At 35.3% G+C, this 27,697-nt stretch overlaps 1 protein-coding gene and 1 long non-coding RNA gene across 2 annotated transcripts; one reads left to right on the top strand and one right to left on the bottom strand.

Annotated features, from left to right (window-relative positions):
• Nucleotides 1-289: 289 nt before the first annotated feature.
• On the top strand, nucleotides 290-5,131 carry LOC117910772 (putative nuclease HARBI1). Its single transcript, XM_034824922.1, has 4 exons — nucleotides 290-545; nucleotides 3,249-3,308; nucleotides 4,232-4,460; nucleotides 4,543-5,131. Exons 1-4 carry the CDS (start codon nucleotides 453-455, stop codon nucleotides 4,935-4,937), a joined length of 777 nt encoding a protein of 258 aa, XP_034680813.1. The 5' UTR covers nucleotides 290-452; the 3' UTR covers nucleotides 4,938-5,131.
• An 11,614-nt stretch (nucleotides 5,132-16,745) lies between these two features.
• LOC117910774 lies at nucleotides 16,746-17,269 on the bottom strand. The gene is made up of 3 exons (XR_004650785.1): nucleotides 17,199-17,269; nucleotides 16,989-17,081; nucleotides 16,746-16,832 (listed from the first exon to the last, which is right to left on the bottom strand). It is a non-coding gene; the product is annotated as an uncharacterized LOC117910774 (long non-coding RNA).
• Nucleotides 17,270-27,697: the final 10,428 nt, after the last annotated feature.

Here is a 27,697-nt window from a genome sequence, read left to right as displayed (position 1 = left end):
TCTCCATATCGCAGGAATCATATCTACCAGTCACAGACGACTAATTCACAAAAGACTTTTAATTCTAATGTACTATCCACGATATATTTAGACTCTGTTTGGTTCTCGGAAAATGCTAAGGAAAGGAAAAAAAAATGTAGAGGAAAATGGTTTTCTTTAGTTTGGATGACATGGAAAATAAGATGAAAAAAAATATAAAGGAAAGTATTAAAGAAAATATTGTAATATTTTCCCTATTATTTTCCTTAAAAAATAATGAGGAAAATAAGAGAAAAAGAGAAGGGCAAAGGAGGGGAAAATTTTATCGGGCTCTGTTCACCGCTTCACCTTTCACTTCCTCTTCATCGGTGGCTATGGCTTCTCACCGTCGTCGACCCTTTCAACGGCCACCACAATCACTCTGACCACCTTCCAGGGCCGAAAACCTACCATTTTTAGGCACCCGAGTTCCCATGGATGAAGTGCACTCTTCAAATCAAGTTCCCATTGATGAAATGGATTCTTCAAATCCAGTGAATGTATTCAGATCCATGTCTTCAGATCAGGTATGAATTGAACTCCAATCCACCTCATCTTGTGAAAACCCGGAACCCAAGGTAATCGTTCTCTCTTGGGTTCTCTGTTTGGGTTTCTAGGTTGCTTTCGCTTTTCCCGTTTCTTAAATTTCGCCAGAATTTTTCTAAACTTTTCTGGCTTGTTGCTTTCTGGATTTGATCTGATTTTTACCCTTGATGTTCTGCTAAATGTTACACCGTTTCTTAAATCACCTCAATTGATATCATTCCAGGGGATTCCCAAATGACTCTCTGTATTTCTTGATTTGCTTACATTATGAGTGTAGTTATAGAACTTAAGTTGTAGAGTAAGCATCAACTGGTAGGCTATGATCATTATGACTCTCTAGGTTGTGATTGGGGTTGTGTTTTCAAATGAGAAGTGGGGATTGTGATTGGGGTTGTGTTTTCAAATAGGAATGGGAATACTCAGGTTTCAAATGGCTGACATATTCTAGTGCAATTAATAACTCGTGAGTGTGTTCAAGAATAAGGATTCTCTTGAGGAAATTATTGGAATCAATAATCTTAGTGTGCCGAATTAGAGCTTGGTTGAAACTTTGGAGACTAGTGGACTCCTCAATTTAATTGGAGCTTGAGGAGATGGGATATTACCAGGATCTAGAAACAATTAAACAATTAAAATAAGCTTACTGTCTTTCAATAAATAAGCTTATTTGAGGTAGTTTTGGTGTCAGCAGTGGCTTCTCGAAGTTTGGGAAATTTAAGCTTCCCAACACACATTTCTTCAAAAACCCAATTTGTTTTTGGCTCCAAACCTCAGTTTGTGTCTTTCTTTGGAGCTCTAAGAAAACCTAATAGGCTTGCATCAAATCACTATGACCAAGAGATGAATCTTAGAGCAGGCTTGTGCTGAAGCACCAGAAGGGTTTGTTGAAGGGTTCTTAGCCTTTGCTTATTCCTAATATTAGTTAGCAGTAGATTGGATAAGTATAAATGATTGGTCCTTGAGGCACCTATTTTAGTTAGATTCTTTCTAAACTGAACAGTTAGGCATGCTTTTGGTTTTCCGCATTGGTAACTTTCTAGTAAATTCATTAAATCCACGGATTCTCTGGTACATGAATGCTTTGTAACTTAGTGTTGAAATAAATGACGAAAGCTGAGGTACATGGCACTGATGTAGGCAGCACATAGTGTGGGCCTATCATACTGCTTCTTAAATAGTAGTAAAGAACTCCTATGTGTGCATGATGGTGTTAGCACTCAACAGTTATCTTATCTTTAAACAAGGGGTCTTGTGGGGAAATGATAATAGTTGTTGGCATACAAATGGGGGTTGTGGCCACACAATTGGTGCTGTTTCAGTAGCAGATATAGAGATAGAGGATGTCATAATAATGGCCTTTGCAACAGTGGATGATACAATGGCGTGTCTGGGCTACTGCCATTACAGTTGATTGCTTCTGTTTTCCTTAATATTGGTAGAATTCAAATCTGAGTAATAACTGAATTCCTTTTGGTTTTGGACACAACATGGTTGATTCTGCAAACATGCTTAGGATATCTCTTAAAGCATGCTTAGGATCAGCTTCAAGTTTATAGGGATAACGAAATATTAACTTTAGGTAAAGAAGTGAAAAAGCAATCTTAGCATCCCCCTTCAAGTTTGAAAATACTAACATGTTTTACAATACTAAGTTAAGCATTTAGGATGAGTAATATTATTTGTCATGGTTTAACATAGTATAAGAGCTCTGATTTTTAGTGTCTTCTGTTGTTTTTTTATCTTTCTAGTCTAGCATGATATTAGAATTTTGGGTTTTTATTATCTTTAATCGGGTACCTATTCATCTGTTTTGTCTGTTTCTACACTTGAAGAATTGATGCGATATGCATTGTAAGAGTCTGCCATGATTTTTCTTAGTTGTACTTGTAATGAGGATTTTTTTCTGGTGACACAGTGTGATACATAATATATAAGGTGACCAAAACCATAAGGCAACCTTATTAGTTGATTAAGTTACTAGTAATCCTCATGTCTCATACGTATACATACTATCCCAGTCTTAGTCTCAGTTCTACATCTTTTTGGTGGTTTAGGATACTGTCGCAGCACTGCATCTTGTCAATGAAACAGATCATGAGTGAAAATGGGGCTTTAGACCTTTCTATTTTTGGGCTATCTTTGCAAAATTAACATGTGCTTGCTTAAATGCAACAAAGCAGCTTCATAAGAACAACCACATTGGGCCAATATTGAACCTAACCAGTACAAGCTTAGCTTTAAATGCTGAGCCATGTGGTGTCTCCCTTACTTTCCAATCATACACCCACTTGGGTCCTACCATTTCTTCACATTTCCTCTGTTCGAAAGGACACTGGAATTGGGTTGCTCTATGTTCACTTTTGTTTTTTGAAAGTTTAGTGTGAAAATATGATTAATTTTTTTATTTGATCATAGGAATCATCTTCCTCAGTTGTAAATGAAATTATTTTTGCAGAATCAAAGGTTGGTTCTATAAAAATTAAGGCTCATTCAGTTTATCTACCAGAAATACAAAAGAGATAGAAACAAAATAAACACCAAAAATCAAGGCCATGTTTGGGATTGCTTCCCAACATAGTTTTTTTTTGTTGCATTTGAACTAAAATAGAGATTCATTTGAACTAAAATAGTGTATGGGTTTTCCATTTCTTTTTACCTAATTTACTTTTCTATTATTTGTGCAGGCAAAGCAAGTTCATCCTAATAAAAATCCAAGTGACCCTTTGGCAGTTGAGCGATCTCAGGTAAGTTCACTTCTTTGTCATTCATTCATCATCTTCTTCTTAATACTCTACTCTCCTTCATTCATCCCAAAACCAAGTGGAGGACCAAGTATTCTTAAGTAATCATGCAAATTTCAGATTGAATAATGAACTTAGAAAGAGTTTCATTTTGTTATCATGCTTTAAACTAGACATTTCAACTCTAGTAAGGTCTGTTTTACCATAAGTGGTAACTTGTCATTAATTTAACTATCATAAATAGTCATAATCAATCTTAGATTAAGTTAATTTAACTATCGCATTTCAAGACTGAATAATGACTTTACTAAATCATTCCCCTTACTTTGCTATCATGTAGACTTATAATAAAGAGTGGTAAAGACTTAGAAGATGGGCTGCAACTTGTGTAGCTATGTATGCTGCATATGTGGCAATTCTTGTTTCGGTTTATCATCGCTCAAACTATTTGGAGATATCAATCTCTAATGAAGGAGATTATGAACAGCATGCTTTGATGGAAAGACTTACACTAATGGATAATGAAGATTGTTATAATCAACTACATATGGGAAAGGATGCATTCGCAAGACTAGTAAACATTCTTCGGGGAATAGGTCGTCTTAGAAATAGTGCACATAGTAATGTAGAAGAACAAGTTGCCAAATTCCTTCACATTGTTGGTCATAATTTAAGGAATAGAACTATGAAATTTTATTTCAAGCGTTCTAGTGAAACTGTTAGTCGTCACTTTCATCAAGTTCTTAGAGCTATAATATCTTTAGATGATGTCTTCTTAAAGCAACCTGATGGATTAAAGTGCCCTAAAAAAATCAAGGACAATACCAAATTTTTGCCTTACTTTAAGGTAAACTTACTTATCTAATAAACATCATTAGAATATTATTTATATTTTAAAATAAACTAATAATTTTGTTTCTTTATAGGATTGCATAGGGGCGATTGATGGGTCACATTTTCATGTAAAAGTGTCAAATGATGTTGTACAAAGGTATCGAGGGCGAAAGTACTATCCAACACAAAATGTTTTAGCAGCATGTTCCTTTGACTTGAAGTTCACATATGTTTTACCTGGTTGGGAAAGATCTGCGTCAAACTCAAGAATCCTAGATAATGCATTAATGAGAGATTTTGATAAATTGATTGTTCCACAAGGTGATTATTGGTGATTAGATAATAATTTATTAGCTCAAGTGACTATTACTAATAATAAATATCCTTTGTCTATGCTTCTTAGGTAAATATTATTTGGTCGATGCGGGTTTTCAGCTAAAAACTGGATTTCTTACCCCATATAAAAGCACTTGTTACCATTTAAAAGAGTATAGTGTTCATCAACCAAAAAATGCTAGAGAGGTTTTCAACCTTCGACACTCGTCCTTGAGAAATGCAATTGAAAGGGCATTTGCTGTTTTGAAGAAAAGGTTTCCAATAATAGCTAGTGGGACGGAGCCACATTACCCTGTTGACACACAATCTGATATTATACTAGCATGTTGTATCCTTCATAACTATCTTATGGGTGTTGATCCAAATGAAATATTAATAGCAGAGGTTGATAGAGAGCTTTTTAGCGAAGAAGCGGAGTTTGAATCAATGGTCTTGAGTTTAGCTGAAAAATGCAAGGAATGAGAAATCTTAAGGGAGAAAATAGCCATGGATATGTGGAAAGATTACAATAGAAACCGTCGATGAGTCCTTTTATTTTATGGTTCTTTTCTTGTATAGTTTTTTGTGTTTCATATTAAGTACGATGATTGTATTTAGAACTATAACTCCTCTAGTTAAAATCACACTTTGAATGAGTTACAATGAAGTTATTATTATATCTCCTCCTCTTGACTTTTCATTTTAAACATATATATATATATATATATGTAGGGTCTTGCTACGGTACCGAAAATTGCTTTTCGGTACCATACCCACTTTTTTGGGCTAATAAGATCAAGACACGTGGCATTCAATAAATAATAAAAAATATACACAACCAATTCTTCAGGTCACCCAACCGGTTGCCATGGGAATTAATCCCATGCAACACACATTTTTACATTCATTACAATAACCAATTAAAAATTTCTGTTTAATGTAATTATTTTGTTTGGTGAATTTTTTTTATGAAACAGAAAAATAAAGAGAAATTTGAAAAAATAAATTACAGTTTATTCAATTTTGTACTATAAAGTGATTAAACCCCACATAAAAATTAAATTTAAAATAAATAAATAAAATTATAAAGAATTTGGTGATATAATTTAGAAATTAAGGAAAAGTAAATTTAATTTATTAAATAAAGAAATTTTTGAAAAAATAAATTACAGTTTTTTTATTTTTGTACTATAAAGTGATTAAACCCCACATAAAAATTAAATTTAAAATAAATAAAAAAATTATAAAGAATTTGGTGATATAATTTAGAAATTAAGGAAAATTAAATTTAATTTATTTTAACATCAAATAATAAATAAAGAAATTTTTGAAAAAATAAATTACAGTTTTTTTATTTTTGTACTATAAAGTGATTAAACCCCACATAAAAATTAAATTTAAAATAAATAAATAAAATTATAAAGAATTTGGTGATATAATTTAGAAATTAAGGAAAAGTAAATTTAATTTATTTTAACATCAAATAATTTGTTGACAAAAATTTGACGAATATTTGAAGTGTGAAAAGCAATATAATTGGTTTATGAAGTTAAAAAAATAGGAAAACTATAACTAAATTTTATAAAATATATATTAAATGAAAATTAATTTAGTTGTGTAGTAATTATTAATTGAGAATATATGATTAAATTATTTCTTAGCTTTTCAAAAAAATTGGCTGAAATATTGAAAATACGAAAAAGGTATAATTACTAACAATATGGAAATCCAAACCCCTCACATATTTTTTCGGTAAATTTCTATTTTGAATTTTTCGATCCATTTCACACCGTCAAAATGTACTGAAATTTTGAGTATTTTTTGGATTTGGATTTTTCCGGAAATCATTTGACCACCTTCTAAGTATAATGAACTTATTTAAACAATATCCAAGTCATATTAAGTTGCAAAAAAGTTTAAAAACTTAAAACAAGTGGAGAATCTGGAGGGTACGAAGCATATGAGAATTCCTCACATTCTTCGTACCCTTGTGAATTTTTTAGTATTTTTGGATTTGGATTTTTCCGGATATCATTTAATCACCTACCAAGTGTAACAAACTAATTTAAACAACATCCAAGCCATATGATGTCCCAAAAAATTTTAAAAGTTCAAAGAAGTGGAGATTTGGGATGGTACGAACAATGTAAGGATTCCTCACATTCTTCGTACCATTGTGAATTTTTTAGTATTTTTGGATTTCGATTTTTCCGGATATCCTTTGACCACCTCCTATGTGTAAGGAACCTATTTAAACAATATCCAAGTCATATGATGTCCCAAAAAATTTTAAAAACTTCAAACAAGTGTAGAATTGGAAGGGTACGAAAAATGTGAGGATTCCTCACATTCTTCGTACCCTTTTGAAATTTTTAGTATTTTTGGATTTCGATTTTTCCGGATATCATTTGACCACCTTCTAAGTGTAACAAACCTATTTAAACAACCTCCAAGCCATAGGATGCCGAAAAAATTTTCAAAAGTCCAAAGAAGTTGAGATTTTGGAGGGTACGAACAATGTGAGGATTCCTCACATTCTTCGTACCCTTTTGAATTATTTAGTATTTTTGGATTTCGATTTTTCCGGATATCCTTTGACCACCTTATAAGTGTAAGGAACCTATTTAAACAATATCCAAGTCATATGATGTCCCAAAAAATTTTAAAAACTTCAAACAAGTGTAGAATTGGAAGGGTACGAAAAATGTGAGGATTCCTCACATTCTTCGTACCCTTTTGAATTATTTAGTATTTTTGGATTTCGATTTTTCCGGATATCTTTGACCACCTTATAAGTGTAAGCAACCTATTTAAACAATATCCAAGTCATATGATGTCCCAAAAAATTTTAAAAACTTCAAACAAGTGTAGAATTGGAAGGGTACGAAAAATGTGAGGATTCCTCACATTCTTCGTACCCTTTTGAATTATTTAGTATTTTTGGATTTCGATTTTTCCGGATACATTTGACCACCTTCTAAGTGTAACAAACCTATTTAAACAACCTCCAAGCCATAGGATGCCGACAAAATTTTCAAAAGTCCAAAGAAGTTGAGATTTTGGAGGGTACGAACAATGTGAGGATTCCTCACATTCTTCGTACCCTTTTGAATTATTTAGTATTTTTGGATTTCGATTTTTCCGGATATCCTTTGACCACCTTATAAGTGTAAGGAACCTATTTAAACAATATCCAAGTCATATGATGTCCCAAAAAATTTTAAAAACTTCAAACAAGTGTAGAATTGGAAGGGTACGAAAAATGTGAGGATTCCTCACATTCTTCGTACCCTTTTGAATTATTTAGTATTTTTGGATTTCGATTTTTCCGGATATCATTTGACCACCTTCTAAGTGTAACAAACCTATTTAAACAACCTCCAAGCCATAGGATGCCCACAAAATTTTCAAAAGTCCAAAGAAGTTGAGATTTTGGAGGGTACGAACAATGTGAGGATTCCTCACATTCTTCGTACCCTTTGAATTATTTAGTATTTTTGGATTTCGATTTTTCCGGATATCCTTTGACCACCTTATAAGTGTAAGGAACCTATTTAAACAATATCCAAGTCATATGATGTCCCAAAAAATTTTAAAAACTTCAAACAAGTGTAGAATTGGAAGGGTACGAAAAATGTGAGGATTCCTCACATTCTTCGTACCCATTTGAATTATTTAGTATTTTTGGATTTCGATTTTTCCGGATATCATTTGACCACCTTCTAAGTGTAACAAACCTATTTAAACAACCTCCAAGCCATAGGATGCCCACAAAATTTTCAAAAGTCCAAAGAAGTTGAGATTTTGGAGGGTACGAACAATGTGAGGATTCCTCACATTCTTCGTACCCTTTTGAATTATTTAGTATTTTTGGATTTCGATTTTTCCGGATATCCTTTGACCACCTTATAAGTGTAAGGAACCTATTTAAACAATATCCAAGTCATATGATGTCCCAAAAATTTTAAAAACTTCAAACAAGTGTAGAATTGGAAGGGTACGAAAATGTGAGGATTCCTCACATTCTTCGTACCCTTTTGAATTATTTAGTATTTTTGGATTTCGATTTTTCCGGATATCATTTGACCACCTTCTAAGTGTAACAAACCTATTTAAACAACCTCCAAGCCATAGGATGCCCACAAAATTTTCAAAAGTCCAAAGAAGTTGAGATTTTGGAGGGTACGAACAATGTGAGGATTCCTCACATTCTTCGTACCCTTTTGAATTATTTAGTATTTTTGGATTTCGATTTTTCCGGATATCCTTTGACCACCTTATAAGTGTAAGGAACCTATTTAAACAATATCCAAGTCATATGATGTCCCAAAAAATTTTAAAAACTTCAAACAAGTGTAGAATTGGAAGGGTACGAAAAATGTGAGGATTCCTCACATTCTTCGTACCCATTTGAATTATTTAGTATTTTTGGATTTCGATTTTTCCGGATATCATTTGACCACCTTCTAAGTGTAACAAACCTATTTAAACAACCTCCAAGCCATAGGATGCCCACAAAATTTTCAAAAGTCCAAAGAAGTTGAGATTTTGGAGGGTACGAACAATGTGAGGATTCCTCACATTCTTCGTACCCTTTTGAATTATTTAGTATTTTTGGATTTCGATTTTTCCGGATATCCTTTGACCACCTTATAAGTGTAAGGAACCTATTTAAACAATATCCAAGTCATATGATGTCCCAAAAAATTTTAAAAACTTCAAACAAGTGTAGAATTGGAAGGGTACGAAAAATGTGAGGATTCCTCACATTCTTCGTACCCTTTTGAATTATTTAGTATTTTTGGATTTCGATTTTTCCGGATATCATTTGACCACCTTCTAAGTGTAACAAACCTATTTAAACAACCTCCAAGCCATAGGATGCCCACAAAATTTTCAAAAGTCCAAAGAAGTTGAGATTTTGGAGGGTACGAACAATGTGAGGATTCCTCACATTCTTCGTACCCTTTTGAATTATTTAGTATTTTTGGATTTCGATTTTTCCGGATATCCTTTGACCACCTTATAAGTGTAAGGAACCTATTTAAACAATATCCAAGTCATATGATGTCCCAAAAAATTTTAAAAACTTCAAACAAGTGTAGAATTGGAAGGGTACGAAAAATGTGAGGATTCCTCACATTCTTCGTACCCTTTTGAATTATTTAGTATTTTTGGATTTCGATTTTTCCGGATATCATTTGACCACCTTCTAATTGTAACAAACCTATTTAAACAACCTCCAAGCCATAGGATGCCCACAAAATTTTCAAAAGTCCAAAGAAGTTGAGATTTTGGAGGGTACGAACAATGTGAGGATTCCTCACATTCTTCGTACCCTTTTGAATTATTTAGTATTTTTGGATTTCGATTTTTCCGGATATCCTTTGACCACCTTATAAGTGTAAGGAACCTATTTAAACAATATCCATGTCATATGATGTCCCAAAAAATTTTAAAAACTTCAAACAAGTCTATAATTGGAAGGGTACGAAAAATGTGAGGATTCCTCACATTCTTCGTACCCTTTTGAATTATTTAGTATTTTTGGATTTCGATTTTTCCGGATATCATTTGACCACCTTCTAATTGTAACAAACCTATTTAAACAACCTCCAAGCCATATGATGCCCCAAAAAATTTTAAAAACTCCAAACAAGTGGAGATTTGGGAGGGTACGAAAAATGTGAGGATTCCTCACATTCTTCATACCCTTTTGAATTATTTAGTATTTTTGGATTTCGATTTTTCCGGATATCATTTGACCACCTTCTAAGTGTAAAAAACCTATTTAAACAACCTCCAAGCCATAGGATGCCCACAAAATTTTCAAAAGTCCAAAGAAGTTGAGATTTTGGAGGGTACGAACAATGTGAGGATTCCTCACATTCTTCGTACCCTTTTGAATTATTTAGTATTTTTGGATTTCGATTTTTCCGGATATCCTTTGACCACCTTATAAGTGTAAGGAACCTATTTAAACAATATCCAAGTCATATGATGTCCCAAAAAATTTTAAAAACTTCAAACAAGTGTAGAATTGGAAGGGTACGAAAATGTGAGGATTCCTCACATTCTTCGTACCCTTTTGAATTATTTAGTATTTTTGGATTTCGATTTTTCCGGATATCCTTTGACCACCTTATAAGTGTAAGGAACCTATTTAAACAATATCCAAGTCATATGATGTCCCAAAAAATTTTAAAAACTTCAAACAAGTGTAGAATTGGAAGGGTACGAAAAATGTGAGGATTCCTCACATTCTTCGTACCCTTTTGAATTATTTAGTATTTTTGGATTTCGATTTTTTCGGATATCATTTGACCACCTTCTAAGTGTAACAAACTTATTTAAACAACCTCCAAGCCATAGGATGCCCACGAAATTTTCAAAAGTCCAAAGAAGTTGAGATTTTGGAGGGTACGAACAATGTGAGGATTCCTCACATTCTTCGTACCCTTTTGAATTATTTAGTATTTTTGGATTTCGATTTTTCCGGATATCCTTTGACCACCTTATAAGTGTAAGGAACCTATTTAAACAATATCCAAGTCATATGATGTCCCAAAAAATTTTAAAACTTCAAACAAGTGTAGAATTGGAAGGGTACGAAAAATGTGAGGATTCCTCACATTCTTCGTACCCTTTTGAATTATTTAGTATTTTTGGATTTCGATTTTTCCGGATACCATTTGACCACCTTCTAAGTGTAACAAACCTATTTAAACAACCTCCAAGCCATAGGATGCCCACGAAATTTTCAAAAGTCCAAAGAAGTTGAGATTTTGGAGGGTACGAACAATGTGAGGATTCCTCACATTCTTCGTACCCTTTTGAATTATTTAGTATTTTTGGATTTCGATTTTTCCGGATATCCTTTGACCACCTTATAAGTCTAAGGAACCTATTTAAACAATATCCAAGTCATATGATGTCCCAAAAAATTTTAAAAACTTCAAACAAGTGTAGAATTGGAAGGGTACGAAAATGTGAGGATTCCTCACATTCTTCGTACCCTTTTGAATTATTTAGTATTTTTGGATTTCGATTTTTCCGGATATCCTTTGACCACCTTATAAGTGTAAGGAACCTATTTAAACAATATCCAAGTCATATGATGTCCCAAAAAATTTTAAAAACTTCAAACAAGTGTAGAATTGGAAGGGTACGAAAAATGTGAGGATTCCTCACATTCTTCGTACCCTTTTGAATTATTTAGTATTTTTGGATTTCGATTTTTCCGGATATCATTTGACCACCTTCTAAGTGTAACAAACTTATTTAAACAACCTCCAAGCCATAGGATGCCCACGAAATTTTCAAAAGTCCAAAGAAGTTGAGATTTTGGAGGGTACGAACAATGTGAGGATTCCTCACATTCTTCGTACCCTTTTGAATTATTTAGTATTTTTGGATTTCGATTTTTCCGGATATCCTTTGACCACCTTATAAGTGTAAGGAACCTATTTAAACAATATCCAAGTCATATGATGTCCCAAAAAATTTTAAAAACTTCAAACAAGTGTAGAATTGGAAGGGTACGAAAAATGTGAGGATTCCTCACATTCTTCGTACCCTTTTGAATTATTTAGTATTTTTGGATTTCGATTTTTCCGGATATCATTTGACCACCTTCTAAGTGTAACAAACCTATTTAAACAACCTCCAAGCCATATGATGCCCCAAAAAATTTTAAAAACTCCAAACAAGTGGAGATTTGGGAGGGTACGAATAAATGACCGTTCGCACAAATATAATAATTGAATTGGAAGTAACTAATGAATTATATAACCTTATGCTACCACCATATGCATCAGTTTTTGTACCTTTGTTGGTTTTTGTTAGTTTCTTTCAATCCCACAAAGTCGTTCCAAAATTGACTTGTTTAAAAAATGTTGATCTTATGTTCAATACTCATTTAAGGGGTTATTGAGATTTGATCCTTTTTCTTCAATAGGCGATCAAGCATTTTTTGGATAATCGGAATTAGGAGGTGCAATTTAGGCAAGTTGTCATGACTTAACCCAACCTTAATTTGGATAAGGTTCGACAATTATTTATAATCTTAGGGTACAAATTTTTTTTCCCAAACTTAATTAAGCTGAAATAGAAATAAAAATTCGAACAACCCAGACCTAATCTAAATCCAATTTAATATTTTTATAATATGTATACTTTAAATTATTTTATTTATTAAATTTATTTTATTTAATTTTGTATTTGATGTTTCAATAATAATATCAATTTATAATTTGTTTTTCCCCCTTTTGTACAAAATAATATCGATGACCATCCGGTCGACCGGTTGTGTACAAGGTCAACCGGTTGTGTACCCGGTCGACCGGTGGTACACAACCGGTCGACCGGTTCGTCGGGACTGATATTTTAAAACGTCCCCCGCGCGCTTCGTTTATCCCAGTGTCGCCTCCAGAGCTTCTCGCCCCTTCATATCCTTGCTTCCCGAAGAGTTTTTGGCCATATTTTGCACCGTTTGCAGCCTGAGGACTTCATTTTGGGACGGATTTGGGCAAGGGTTTTGGTTTTAAACCCAGGGTTTCACCTCTTCAGGGCGTCTCCTCTCTTCACCACGCGTGTGAGGGCTGTTCAGCTTCATCTCCAGGCGTATAGGGTTTCGGGTTTGTGGTTGCATCTTTCTCTTTGCTTTCATTCCCTGTTTGGACTCCTTCTTCACCTCTTTCACTTCATTGATGGCACCACGGAGAGAGACGAGCACTTCCAGGGCTCAGAGCAAGCGGCCTGTTGAGGCATCTCAGCCCGAGCAGACGGAGGCTCGCCGAAAGGCGAGGTTTGACACGTCACTCTTCAGTTCGAATGAGGACCATCAGCGCTACAAGCAAAAATTTGCTAAGAGGAAAGTCATCCCAGGGAGAAATGTCAATTTCTCCCAACTTCGGCACTTTGCCTTTGAGGTGTTGTTCGGACAGATGGGATGGCTCCCCGTAGTGACGATCTCTGAGCCCGTCTTCCCGACTCTGGTGCGGGCTTTCTATTCTCGGGCGACCTACAGGGTTGGAGGACCCCTATTGTCCACTGTGAGAGGCGTTGAGATCCGTTTGAGTCCCGAGAGCATCTGCCGCATTCTCGACATCCCTTCAGGTGGACTCCGTGTTTATGAGGCCAAGGCGTGGCCCACTGTGCCGGGATTTGATGCTATAGAGGCTGTTCAGAGGTTGTGTGGACATGCCGAACCTCAGGGGATGGGCAAACCATCGGCTCAGAGCTTGACAGTGACTAGCAGAGTCCTTCACCATATGATTTCTTCGATTCTCTTGCCACGTGGAGGACATCGAGACGAGGTCTCCTACCTCGAGGCTTTCATTGTTGACTCGATCCTCATCGGGAGACGGATTCATGTTGGCTACCTTATGATGATGCACATGATCTCCTGTGTTGAGAGCTCGACGCGTGTACTCCCCTACGGCCGCTTCCTTACCCGTGCTTTCAAGGATGCCGGGATCGACTTGAGTAGAGAGACAGATGTTGAGGCCCCCACCAGTTATGACACGTATGATGAGCAGTCTCTGGCCCGCATGAAGTTCGAGAAGGCACCCGATGGCTCCTGGGTTAGGAAAGCCGAGCGACAGGGTCATGGACATGATCAGATACACCCTGCAGTAGAGGAGGAGGCCGAGATTAGAGAGATGGAGGATGGGTTGGACCCTCAGAGGGACTTTCAGCAGAGAGGGCCCGAGGTTGACATTCCACCTCCACATCAGTCAGAGGGCATTCATTTTGAGGCTACCTTCTCCGAGCCTATGATGACTGAGCCGTCCTTCACAGCAGGCCCTTCATCTCAGCCATCATTTACCGAGCTACCATCTCAGGCTCCTCATACTCCTGATTATCCACCTTGGATGGATTTGTCAGCACAGATCAGCTCTCTCGGGACACGTATGGAGGAGTTAGCCGTAGTGCATGATACTCGTTTTTCTTCCATGGAGGATCACATCGATCAGTGTGAGGCCGGCTTCACCTCTCAGTTTGAGCATCTCGTACAAAGGATTGAGCGCCTTGAGAGCCGCCAAGAGAGTCAGCACGAGGAGATGATGGCTTACCTACGTTCTGTGTTTCCACCACCACCTCCACCTCCTCAGTCTTGAGTGTGTTTGGGATCCCCCTTCGTTTCTTTTTGATGTTGCCAAAGGGGGAGATATTTATTGGATTTAGGATCTATAGGATCTAGGAGTCTATCATGCATGTCATTGTTATCAATGTCATATCTATCTTATTGTACATGTGAGATTTCCATATATATATGATATGATATTTTTATCAATTGATTCTTCGTGTTTTACATTGCTCTATTTTCGCGCCTTTTTCAATAACTTTAATTAAATAAAAATATTCTTTCTTCATCACGTGTTCACGCTTCTTCAAAACCTGGACAAATCATGTTAGGCTCATGGTTAAGAGTTTTATCCAAACAAATCTTAAAAGCTGCATTTAAAGGATTCTGGCGTTTGAAAAGCTTTAACAAACAGGGCTTTAGACTCTTTGCACCAAAGCTCCTTCGTTCCAAACACACTACTGGTATTCCTTAAATATTGGGAATTTATTGTTAAATTGGAAAGAGAACTTTTCTGTTCATTAAACGAAGGAAAAAGTTTTTATGTGCTCACAGAAAGAGAAGGGTATAGCACCTCAGCTTGGCCATCTGTGATGAGAGGAACAACTGCCTCTGCTGCCCCCAGCCTACTCATGCTTAGTACCTGTAATTCATCATTTGAGAAGCAGTGCAAAATTTCCAACTGTAAGAAAGCAATGCCCAAAATCTCATTGCTATAGATCATTACAATTTGATCAAGACAAGGACCCATATTTTCTGGCCCCTGCTTTTAACTCTACAAATGTAAATTTGAAGACTAAGTTCAACATCTCGAACATGGATTGGAGAAAGTTTTTATCCACTTTATACCTTGACCTGGAGCGGAAGAAATTTGACGTACTCAATGATTTCGTCGAGCATAGCTGCTTTGTCCGTCTGCAGAAAGCAAAAAGGAATCAGTACTCTTTTTAGAGTCCGGCTGTGAAGGGTCTTCCATACAATTAACCTCCTCAAACACATGTTCCTAACTTGCGATTGATGAATACAGCTTATGTCATGGCCTGAAGATTAGTTTTTCATTGCCAACTACAGATTGCAGAGTTCAGAAATACTTATCTGATCTTGTAAAATAAGCCATTCTCTCTTTACAAGGGTTTATCAGGAAAGAACCATTAATAAAAGAAAAGACGCTGTATATGGATCGTTCACATATTCTATTGAATTATAGGTATCTAGAGATTCAAAATTCATATATTTAGATGCAATGAAGGGAATGAAATAGCATGACAGACGCTGAACCCAACTCTCCTGTAGTGCTTACCAAGAATCTAGTAGAGAACAGAGTAAGATATGACTGGACAAGTGCTTGTAATTTGATAAAATCATTGGATCATGCTTAACAGAATTCAGACAGCTATTTTAACAGAGAAAGGTCCGATTTGGATTGGCTTTTCAAAAGCCAATAGCTCTCCTGAAGCTCCAAAATTATTTTTCAGCTCATGCAGGAAATCATTTCATTTAATGAAATTTTTAGAATACTGAGATTGAATCAATTTCTAGAGCTTCAGGTCCTGGTTAAAGCCAAAAGTAAAAAGGTTATCCCAAGCAAAGCTTAAAACTAAGGGTTTAGTCATTTTTCATTTTTTGGACCATTATCAGCTGAATCAATTTGCAAAAAATAATAGGGAACTCGTAGTTTGATTTGTTGAAATCAAAGAGCTCATTTAATTCTTCTGGAATTGAAGAAGTTTTGTCTACAGCTCTCATGTTTCCATCACCAAGGTTAATCTAACCACACTTAGAAATAAATGCCATACACCATACACATCTGGATTGCACAAAAACATTAGCTTTTACAGAAGCACCTGGATATTACTAAATGTAAACTAAAAAGAAAAAAGAAAAGAAAGCAATACATGAATATAGCACTCCATGAGGAATAAAACAAACAAAATAAGTAGGTACCTTATTGGAATTGGGAACAAGTTCTTGCAGTTTCTTCATCCTTTCAGCAATTTTCTCTCTCCGAAGCTGCATCATAGATATTTTTCAAAGGGACAACAAAAGAGATTATAACCCAGGAAAGTCTTTATCAAAGCCATTTTTGACATGTCAACTTCAAAGTCTAATGATGTGTCTTAGATATGAGAGTGAATAACAAACAACATGAAGAACTTGTTTCAGATGAAATGTCAAAATTTACAACTAACCCTTTCAGCAATACAGTGAGGATCAGTGGCCTGGCCTCGACGAGCCCTTACACGCGGCTTTCCAGTTCCATTACAGCCACCAGAAGCAGTACCTACCGTAGTCTGTAATTGAAAATTGTGAGGTTGATTTGTATAATGTTTAATGGGTTTCCTTCACTCAACTCTAACAGCTGATAAGAACTAATGAGCAAACAATACTAAAAAAACTGACAACAAATCCTTCACTAAACATGGAGAAATAGAAATTATGTGAAGCACCTGTGGCAAAGACTGTAATCCAGATGCTGTCATTGTCATGTGGGGCCCAACCGCAGGAGGAGAGAAAGGATGAGTGTGCTGCTCTTCTTTCCCCTATATTGTACCAATAGAAAAATGTAAATGCAGCTCTCAAACTTAGAACATTCGACATAAACATAGTTAGCTTCCCCACTAAATCAGAGCATCAGATAAATTGAGCCACCAGCATACCACAAGGCAAGGTGACGTCACCATCATGTGTATTTGGTTCCCTTAATTTGATCTTTCCTGGTTAGTCAAATCATCCATGAAACTTGAAAGATTCATCTTTCTAAAAGGATGGCAAGGGGACCTCAAAGATCCAATATCATATAATACTTGGTCTTGCAAAGAACCTCCAATTCTTATTCTCAAATGCTTAAAAGCTGTCAATACACCAAAACTCAGAGCATTATAACATTTCATAAAGAAAACAAAAATAAAAAGTCCAGCAATATGCCAATCAACAAAAACCATATTGTAATTCTTTAGGCTTTAGTCATGCTTGAATCCCACAAGAAAAGGCCACTCTCAGGGTGACACAAGCTTAATGATCCAAACCTATACAAACCTTCAATTGCCTTGGCAAAAAGAGGATGAGACAAGTCCTGAGAATACCAAAACACACTAATCAATATACTTCATGGTTTTATTTTTTTGCAGAAGCTAATTTAAAATCTGGGAAAGCTGATCAAGTCTTAGCAAGAAGAATAACTTTTTAGAGCTGTACCATATTTATTACAGATGAATATCCCCATGGACAGTGGTTGTAGTTACACTTATCATGAGGCCACCAATCCAGAGTAGCACAGATGAAGTTAGCATCAGTTTCAGCAACTGTTGTAGCCCCATCAACTTTAATTATTGCATCTTCAAATTCTTGAGCCAAGAACGCAGGGAGGGTAGCAAGAAAAAGAAATAAGAAGAGGCGGAATCCCATTGGGGGAACGAGCAAACCAACCTCAATACTAACTCAACTCAGTCAATTAACTGAAAGAAAAAGGACAAAGTTAAAATATAGAGTGCTAGCAGTCCTTGTTTCTAACAAGGAATAAAATTTGCGATAGAAGTTGTCCAATACTTTGGGCCATTGGGAGAAGAACAGGTGAGAATTGTGGAATAGCTAGGCTTGCCTCATGCAAAATTAGAAATATAAGATAAAACCGTGTTAATCTCAAAACACTTCCAATTGGAACAAAAGGTAAGAAAGATATAAACCAAATAACTGTTATTAGCTTAGGGCATACATTGCTTTCAAAACTGAAAAGGATGGATGTGTAGCCTTGAACCGGTCGACCGGTTATCCTCTACCGGTTGGCTACTAATCTCAACCGGTAGCCACTGGCCATTTGACAATGCAGCAACTAAAAGGGTCAGTGGCTACCGGATGAGATAATTAGCCAACCGGTTGATGATAAACGGTCGACCGGTTGACATACTTCATTTTGTTTTCATTTAGGTATGTCATATGGCTACTGATTGCAAGGATTTTGAAGATTCAATTGTTATTTGGGTTCAATTACCACATTTTAATGATGCAAAACACAACATTTTTTTCTAATATATCTTGATTGGTTTTGTTGATAACGCCATCAAACTCAGCACTCTTCATGTTCATTATTTTAAAGAATATATGTGGATTGAATTTTAATCTTCTTAGCATCTTTCCTCGTTTAGTTTACTTGTAAATATCTTTCTTCTTACCAAATGAATTTCTCAGAATTCATAATCTGCCATCTCATAAATAAAAGAAGTCATGCCTGTCGAATGAAATCCATCATAACAATCAAAATAATTGTTTCCTTAAGGTTTTAATAACAGAAATAATGAGATAAATTTCCATATTAAGAAGAGTTGCTAGTAAAGAAAGTAGGGAAAACCAGTCACAAGAACTCTTAAAATTAATAGAAAATATTTCTTACATTCATTACATAATTCTAACAGTCACAATAACTCTTTCGGACATTTTCTTCTAACTTAACTATGCCAATCAAATTTAAAAGAGTGACATCATTCTGGATTAGGCTTAGCACCAAATAGTTTGACACATGAGGCATATTAATAACATGATAGGTCCGCGAGATACAATGCATGCATCAACGATATTTAACTTAAAAGTGAAACAAAAAATATTAGAGAATCAAAAAATTTGGTAATTTATATTTATTGAATATACTAACACTATTTATCAATGATATTTAACTTAAAAGTGGTTTAGTTCTTACCTTAAAAGTAGTTTTATATAGATACTTTAGAGGTTTAATGTAGACTCCTTGACGTATACAACCTCCTTTACATGTAACATGGAAGAGCAAAGAAATACCAAGGCAACTAGTAAGGACTATTACAGGTTCATATTATCTTTAAGATTACAAGCAATGTAGACTTCTTTGAATGTTAGGAGCCTCATATTTACAAGGAAACATCATCAGAAATATGTTCAATGCCGTACATTTTACATGGCTTTTCAATTAAAAGGAGGTGTCCCAATTTTATAAAGCAGGGTTCAATGGTTCAAAATGTTCACATTAGCCATAAAAAATTCTAAAGATTATGGTTTTTCTTTCATATAGTCCGTAGAAAAGTTTTTATGAATAAAGAGAAAATCATTTGATGATACAAGTAGTCTAAGTAAAACAAATTACATATTGCATAACTATTGGAAAAATCGATATTAGACTGTTACTCACATTCATATTTTGTTTCAGTTTCTATTAGTTAAGTAGTATAGTTTTAGAGTTATTTTATAGAAGATGAAATTGTCTTAAGGTTTTATTATAAGAAGATAAGTCTTTATATTGATAGGATTTCTAATTGGATGAGACACTAAGTTTAGGATTTCTAGATATATTCTAGGTTTTGAAGAGAAAACTCATGACATGACAAATATGTAAGAAGGAAAACAAAGATAGAGCATGAAAACATGAGCTTCATTCATGCCTAATTAGCCATGGCTCATAGGAGTGAGGAAATATGTATATAAATCTTATTTAGCCTTCACCAGAAACACATGTTGCTTCTCACTACATCATATTGCAACTTACAAAACTGAGGGTAAACCGGTCGACCGGTAATGTGCTACCGGTGTAGCAATTATCTCTACCGGTAGACACTGCCAATGTGATTATGCAGCACACAAATGCTGTGCCAATCAAGACTAACTATGCATCATCACCAACAAAGCCCTTAACTTCCAATCAAACAAAACCAATATGATTCCCGGAAGATAGATTATCCTTATAAAGCCAAGTAACCAAAGCTAAAGTCACCAAAGTCATCCATACTCCTTTATATAAGGCAATGCAACTCATTAAATATTTTTTAGGTGTATAAAGCTAAAGTTTGTAAATTATTTATTCTATTCATAACACAAAACCAATAACTCATTCTGCACCAAATCATAACTCAATTGCCAAAAATTAAAAGAGAAACCATCCCTTCCAACAGCCTTCTTCCCATTAAACTCTAACAGTGAACTATACACCTCTAAAGCGGTTCCAGTTATATCCTTCCCTCAATCCTTAATTCAAGGATCCAGCTTCTACTCAATGATTTTGATAAATTCAATGTTCATAGTCCCCCAAATCCAAATTACAATTTTCTACTCAATTGCCTTCCATCTTGACAAATTTAAGCAAGTATATATATTAAAAACATCAAAAGGAGGCAAACCCAATAAAACACGGGTTGGGGATTGGTGTGGGTATCGTAGGAAGCACAAAGGAACAAGAGAACCAAAGGAGAAGACAAAGAGCAATAAAAATCCCGAAGCACTAAGTCAATCTAATAACAGCCTATTCAAAACATTTTAAGAAACATAATACACCTCCCTAAAAAATCTATGAACAATTAAACCAAAGACCTGAGGAATATACTTTTCAAAAAGATCAACTAATAATTAATATAATGTCAATGGCCAAATGGCCAAACCTATGTGGGGAAAGGAAGTGCTTAGAGTGTGTCTCCAATAGTATAACATAAGAATGGTTTTAATAAGGAAATTTTGTAGACAAATGTTCTTGAGGATTTAAGACTTCTACTAAGGATTTATTTTTCATTGTCAACCCAATATGACCCTCCTCATTTCTCCTAGGCTGAGATCAGCTTTTAAAAAAATTGACGTTCGAGACATGACACTTGTGGGAATGGAAGTGATGGGAAACGCTTAACTACTATACCTAGTGTTGGACATAACAATAGGCAAGTATGTAGTATATAATGCACATGACAAACAATAAGTTTCCATTGCTAGTAAAATTCCATCTGACCATTGACATGTGTTGAGCATGAAAATTGTTAGTCAGAAGTAAACACTACAGCTGCAGTTGGATGTGTAATGGAAATTTAAAGGCTCACAACAATAGAAATTAATGGCTCACAAGTGAGGATTAAAAATTAAAAGTTAAAACAGTGGCCCTCTTGGGGAAGTGAAAATTGCTCCCATACCATCGGGCTGTTACCAGGAATCTCATTTTCATTGATAGGACCAATGTAGAATTGAGATTGGAACTTCAAATCTATGCAAAACACAATGGAGATATTTGTTTTCATAAGATATCCAAATGCACCTTAAATAAAATCTATTTAAAATAGTAAATCAAAAATGGTTTTAATAAGGACAAAAGAGGGCCAAAACTTAGTACGATAATGTATGCAAGCAGGCAAGCATATCGCAACCGATTATAGTAATGATGAACCGGTCGACCGGTTATATGCAACCGGTTGACATGTTCACTCGACCGGTAGACACTGGTCATTTCTTGATGCGCGTCCCAAATTGGCCAGTGGCTACCGGTTGCAAACCAAAGGTCGACCGGTTGATGCTGTTTCTCGACCGGTTGACACTGGCATTTTTTTTTTTTTTTGCAAAACCAAAATGGCCACTTGCTACCGATTGATGCAGTGCCTCAACCGGTTGAAAGTGCGCAAGTTTTATTAAAAATAAATTATAGTAGATTAGACATTATAGTAGATTAGACCAAGGGAGGAGAATACATACGTTTTACGAGTAACCAATACTCAATATAACCTTCCTAACGCATGATTCTTCTATGCTTTTGATGGTAATAGTCATAATCTTCCTTTTGCCATCCGAAACCAGGGATTACATAATCAATATTTAAAACACAAAAATATCCATGCCACCCAAATGGGAACCTAAATTATGTGATGTCCACCAAGAATTTTAAATCTACAGAAGAAGGTTTAAAGAGATGAAAAGAACCTATATATCAAGAGCTATAAACAAAATAAGCTAGATAGAATATATACATGTAGACGAAAATACATCATCCATATACCATCATCAGAATTGAGCGAATACATTTACGCCATTTATGTGAATGGCCGATCACTACATCCATAAGTAATACGAGAAGTCATAATTACAAAAGGTCATTTATATTAGCCAAATGTCCAAAAACATAATGAAACTTTAATAACTATAAAACTAGTACAAAATGTTGAAGGGGTCATATATGGTCTGGTCCACGAAGCGGGAAGTGGGATCGCAAGAAGACCATCATCTCATCATGCTGGCCTCGTATAACTTGCATACCCTCCTTGACTTCCTCGTGTAAACCATCAATGCGATTCTCCAGAGATGTCAAACGTCGGTCATTGGTTAATACAATCTCGTCCAAGCGGGTACCAAGGGAGCTAATCTGGGCATTGAGGTTATCTGATGCCTCTGAGTCGTCCGGTCCAATTTGTGAACGATGATTTGCATCCGCCCTAGCTCTTACACCACCTGTTGACGGTATTCGTGTGACATTTGCTTTTTCAGAAGTTATTCCCTCTACATCCTGATCTTCATATTCTTCATCCTTGGAGGACCCATTGTCTGAAGACACATCAACCTCTGAGGGGGAACGGAAGACTTCCTTGCCCATGAACCATCTTTCTTCCGAACAAAATGCATGCGCCGAAGTGAAGCCCGATCATATGTATCAAATGATTTGAGTTTTTTCCCGTCTGTCTCATTGCGCAAATTGACATTGAAGTATTTGACAATCTTTGTGATAAACATGCCATAGGGGAGAACTGAATCTTCGCTTATTGAACATGCTTTCATATGTTGGAAAATTATGTAACCAATATTAACCTTTCTTTCTGTGAGAATGCTATCAACCAAAAAAGCCTCCAAGAAAGATACATCATCTCGGTGCCCTCCTTTAGGGATGAAAATGTACGAGATCATGTGCTGTAGGATACGACTCAACACAGTCAACAAATGGGAAGTTGGTCTACTAGATCTCGGGTAACCACATAGCCTCTGTATAGCTTCTGCAGGTTTGAAACCTTCCACCCTTGGCCACTTCTTAGCTTCATACAAACAAACCCCTTCATTTGGAATCTCTAAAATCTTACATAGTTCAGCAACATCAAAAACGAGCCGTACACCGTTAATCGTGGTAGTAATGGGTCCTTCATCTTCGAATGTCATATTGGAGTAGAAACATTTGACAACCTTGGGATAAAGGAACTCTTTGACGGAGACAATAGGAAGCCAACCCATTTTCGCGAAAAGCACATCGAAATGGAAATAACTGAGCTTTGCAAAATCAATGTTCCTACCCGGGATTACGGTCCGATTCGCAAAGTATCGTTGAAATCGTTGGGCTAGCTGTGGGGTTGCGAACGAAGATCGATCAAAGGTGGCCTTTTTTCGAATCTCAAAACTTTCTTCAACGACCGGTCGTTTCCCTTTGTTATTGGGGTGTAGTGCTTCCTCGGTTTGCTTCTGTTTGCTGCCGATGCTCCGTTGTGGGTTGGATCTCTTGCCTTTGGTCCCAGCCATTTGTGCGTCCTCCCTTGTCTTTCCTTTGCTGTCGGTGGAGGTGGGTTCAGCCGGACCTCGTTTTGGACCCATGGCCGCAGCTCTTTTTGGAGCCATGGCCGGTTGGTTTGGGGTAGAGGAAGTAGAACACGGAGGGGGGGTTCAAGGATGGAAGATCGGTTGCCACATGGGTATGATAGTGAAGATGAAGAAGAAGGCAGAGGAATGGGAATGGTTGAGGGACGGTCGACCTTCCTATTTAGTGTAATGAACTTGTAGTTAATTGTTTGATAGGAAATTAACCTGTAGCTTATCAATTCCTACATTTTAAATAAGTTCTCATTTTAGATATATTAAAAATTAATTTGCAACCATATTGATTTTAAAGTTTCCAAATCGAATTAATTTAATATATAATTGATTGTATAGAAAAATGTTTGGATATACCTTAATAATAGTACAAGAGGAGAATATAATATGAGAACTTACTTGTATTAATATAGAATAATTAACTAACATTTCTCATAACTAGGATGTAGTATGATAATTTTATTAAAATATAGTTAGGTTAATACATTAAAATGTATAATAACAACCATATACTACGATAGCAAATTTTCAATTATTTATGGTTGTAAGACAAACATTTTCAATAACTACGATATAGCATGATAAGTTAAATAAATTAATGGATATGAATTTATTAAAAATTTGTCATAAGTAAGATATTGTAACATAAATCATTTAAGTAACTAAGTGTAATTAAGTAACGTATCTCATAACTAGGATATAGTATGAGGATTTTATTCAAATAAAGTCTAGGTAATATAGTGAAATTTAGCATAACAACCATATACTAAGATATGGGCATTTAAATTAATTTATCGTTGTATGACAAGCATTGCGAATAAGTATGATATAGCATGGTAAGTTAATTAAATTAATGTAACTGAATTTATTAAAATTTCTCATAAGTATGATATCGTAACATACCTCAATTAAGTAATTAAGTTTAATTAACTAACCTTTCTCATATATAGGATATAGTATGATGCCTTAATTACATATACAGCACGTGAATTGATGAAACTCTATACTAAGTATGAAATGGTATGAAAACATAAAGACAATACATTTATGAAAGAACATTAAGATATGTAAATATTATCAATAACTTTATGAAAGAACATTAAGATATGTAAATATTATCAATCAAAGCCAAATCTCCACTTTATATTTTGTTAAGTTAAACATATATCAATTGAAATGGGGGTAATAATCCACATTAGGCTGATTTTCCCTCTTGCCTATAAAATGTTGTATTTAATGTCACCTAACAAATTATGCAAAAAAGGCAACCTTCAACCACCAAATGTACCATTATGGTGGTTGTTTTGCTACATGTGGCAACATATTAAAATATGCAATAACTTCATGCAACAACCACATACTCTAAGGAGTCTAGAGAGTGAATGTGGTCTTCTATAAAGTAGAGCATATCTTACAAAAAACACATCCGGAAGACAATTTTGGAGGTGAAGCTGGAGGTCACTTGCACTTTCCTTTTTGAAGGTATGATCATGAATTTCATAAAGATTTGATATACAAAAGCCATAAAATTTTGTATAAAACTGAATTGCCTCTACTTTCGAAGTGATGGGGAAATTATTTCAAAACCCTAATAACAGGTAATGTAATAATATGTAATGATTTTAAAAAGTGTGGATTGTGATTGTCTAACTTGCTTTGTTACTATTTTGCATGAAATGACATTTAAAATGGTGAATTCATGGGGAAATACACACTTGTGCAGTATATACCGGTGGAATAATTTCTTAACCGGTTGAATTATTTCTCAACCGGTTTGAATGTTTCCTCAGCCGGTAGACATTGGAAAGTGGATATTTTTTTAAAATAAACACCAATAGATCGACCCAATTGAAACCGGTCGAATTGCTTATGCGAACTTCCATTAACAAACTTGAAAATGGATGACGTATCTGATTTTGGTATATCTTCAATCTAATTTACTAGTTCATACTCATTTGATTTTTTTTAATGCATTTATATATAGATTAAATAATTTTAAAATACGTAAGTTTGTATTTAATTTTAAGCCATATATTGTTTGCTTTAATAATTTGTCATCAAACAACTAAATATTCCAAAATAATTTGTCTTTTCTTAGTACTTTTTAGGAACCATACATAACCAAAAATATTTAAAAACAACAATTTTTTTATTTATTTTCTACAAACTCGTTGGGACAAGCCTAGCGTAATGTATTTTAAAAGTACGACAAAGAAGGGAAAACATAACGACAAATCCCATAGACCTCAATAGTTGATCATTTCAATTATGTTGAAGAATTGTACTTAAGCAAAACAAAAATTTAAATGTACTACAAAAGAGAATTAAGGGAAAGTGAAACCGGTCGACTAAACCGGTCGACCTCCTCCATCAACCGGTCGAGACATTTTTTTTACCAGTGGCTACCGGTTGAGGAATTTTCCCAACCGGTTGAGGAATTTTCTCAACCGGTAGCCACTGGTTAAAAAAATCCTCAACCGGTTGAGTAAATTCCTCATCCGGTTGAGGACTTTTCTCAACCGGTACCCACTGGTTAAAAAAATCCTCAACCGGTTGAGAAAATTCCTCATCCGGTTGAGGAATTTTCTCAACCGGTTGAGGAAATTTTCACCAGTGGCTACCGGTTGACGAATTTTCTCAACTTTCTTAGTACTTTTTAGGGACCATACATAACCTAAAATATTTAAAAACAACAATTTTTTTTTTTTTTCTAGATACTTGTTGGGACAAGGCTATCGTAATGTATTTTAAAAGTACGACAAAGAAGGGAAAACATAACGACAAATCCCATAGACCTCAATAGTTGATCATTTCAATTATGTTGAAGAATTGTACTTAAGCAAAACAAAAATTTAAATGTACGACAAAAGAGAATTAAGGGAAAGTGAAACCGGTCGACTAAACCGGTCCACCTCCCCCATCAACCGGTCGAGACATTTTTTTTACCAGTGGCTACCGGTTGAGGAATTTTCCCAACCGGTTGAGGAATTTTCTCAACCGGTAGCCACTGGTTAAAAAAATCCTCAACCGGTTGAGTAAATTCCTCATCCGGTTGAGGACTTTTCTCAACCGGTACCCACTGGTTAAAAAAATCCTCAACCGGTTGAGAAAATTCCTCATCCGGTTGAGGAATTTTCTCAACCGGTTGAGGAAATTTTCACCAGTGGCTACCGGTTGACGAATTTTCTCAACTTTCTTAGTACTTTTTAGGGACCATACATAACCTAAAATATTTAAAAACAACAATTTTTTTTTATTTTCTAGATACTTGTTGGGACAAGGCTATCGTAATGTATTTTAAAAGTACGACAAAGAAGGGAAAACATAACGACAAATCCCATAGACCTCAATAGTTGATCATTTCAATTATGTTGAAGAATTGTACTTAAGCAAAACAAAAATTTAAATGTACGACAAAAGAGAATTAAGGGAAAGTGAAACCGGTCGACTAAACCGGTCCACCTCCCCCATCAACCGGTCGAGACATTTTTTTTACCAGTGGCTACCGGTTGAGGAATTTTCCCAACCGGTTGAGGAATTTTCTCAACCGGTAGCCACTGGTTAAAAAAATCCTCAACCGGTTGAGTAAATTCCTCATCCGGTTGAGGACTTTTCTCAACCGGTACCCACTGGTTAAAAAAATCCTCAACCGGTTGAGAAAATTCCTCATCCGGTTGAGGAATTTTCTCAACCGGTTGAGGAAATTTTCACCAGTGGCTACCGGTTGACGAATTTTCTCAACTTTCTTAGTACTTTTTAGGGACCATACATAACCTAAAATATTTAAAAACAACAATTTTTTTTTTTATTTTCTAGATACTTG

The sequence above is a fragment of the Vitis riparia genome, unplaced genomic scaffold (genome assembly GCF_004353265.1).
Source record: "Vitis riparia cultivar Riparia Gloire de Montpellier isolate 1030 unplaced genomic scaffold, EGFV_Vit.rip_1.0 scaffold843_pilon_pilon, whole genome shotgun sequence".
NCBI classification, from domain to species: Eukaryota; Viridiplantae; Streptophyta; class Magnoliopsida; order Vitales; family Vitaceae; genus Vitis; species Vitis riparia.
The sequence above is the reverse complement of the archived record's forward strand: the minus strand, read 5'-3'. Positions and strand labels throughout refer to the sequence as shown.